We start from the raw sequence: 933 nt of genomic DNA, 5'->3' as shown, positions 1-933 counted from the left end.
GTGTCCCACCTGCCACCTGCAGCGTGACGGCGGCGCTGTTGTGGTCCTGCACGCGCACAAAGCAGGTGAAGCTGCCCTCATCCAGCACGCGCACCCTGCGCAGCAGCAGCGAGGCGTTGCCCRTGGCCAGCTGGTCGTAGAACAGCGCTGTCCGGTTGGCGTAGCCGCCGGCCTGGGCGTCCAGGTGGTCACGGCCATCGGAGAAGCCGTGCACCAGGCGCTTGGTGTCGGTCAGCTGCCAGATGAGGCTGAGCTGCGCCACGCTGAACCCGGCCTCGGGAGAGAAGGAGCAGCTCAGCGTGGCATCCTGGCCSAGCAGGGCCACCACCGGCTCCTCGGGGACACGCAGCTCCAGGGCTCCTAGGGGACAGGGGACAATGTGGGTAGGGCATCTCAGATTGTCACCACAGCCCAGCAGGGCCACCACCAGCTCCTCCGGGACACACAGCTCCAGGGCTCCTAGGRGACATGGGRACAGRGSGAYATGGRGACACRGGGTCAGGGCATCTCAGATTGTCCCCAAGGGAGTGACACTTGGGCAGGTGGCATCTCAGATTGTCTCTATGGGCAGGTGGCATCTCAGGATCTCCCCAGCCACACCCGCCCCGCTGGAGGGGACAATCCCAAATCCGTCACCAAACTGGGAGCACCTTGGGGTGCCAGCAGCACCCACGGTCACCCAACCGTGTGACACGGAGCCCTGATTGTCCCCACAGAGTATGGGGACAGTGGGGGGGACACAGCACCCAGGAGGAACCGGCCCCATCCCAGTCCCCCATGGACGGAACGATTCCGACCTCAAAAGTGGGAGGAAAAGGGGAAAATCCTCCCCGTGCCAAGGATTCCCCACAAATTCCTACAGGAAACGCCTCCAGGGGCAGAGACATGGAGTGGGCAGCGAGGCAGACGTGTCCCCTGCTGGGAGGTGACACC

The 933-nt window shown here is 64.6% G+C and overlaps 1 protein-coding gene across 1 annotated transcript in view; it reads right to left on the bottom strand.

The window, feature by feature from the left end:
- CD276 (CD276 molecule) overlaps positions 1-459 on the bottom strand; it is a gene marked incomplete at its 5' end in the record, with an annotated part of 4,632 nt that extends 4,173 nt beyond the window's left edge. The window contains one exon of the mRNA XM_057386389.1: positions 10-459. Within this exon, the coding sequence (XP_057242372.1) occupies positions 10-459 (450 nt within the window). The remainder of the gene's footprint in view (positions 1-9) is intronic.
- Positions 460-933: the final 474 nt, after the last annotated feature.

This window comes from Malurus melanocephalus, unplaced genomic scaffold, assembly GCF_030028575.1.
Source record: "Malurus melanocephalus ecotype Western Australia unplaced genomic scaffold, MMel_1.1 scaffold_960, whole genome shotgun sequence".
NCBI lineage: Eukaryota > Metazoa > Chordata > Aves > Passeriformes > Maluridae > Malurus > Malurus melanocephalus.
Note: the sequence above shows the minus strand (reverse complement) of the source record. Positions and strands in the feature narration are given on the sequence as shown.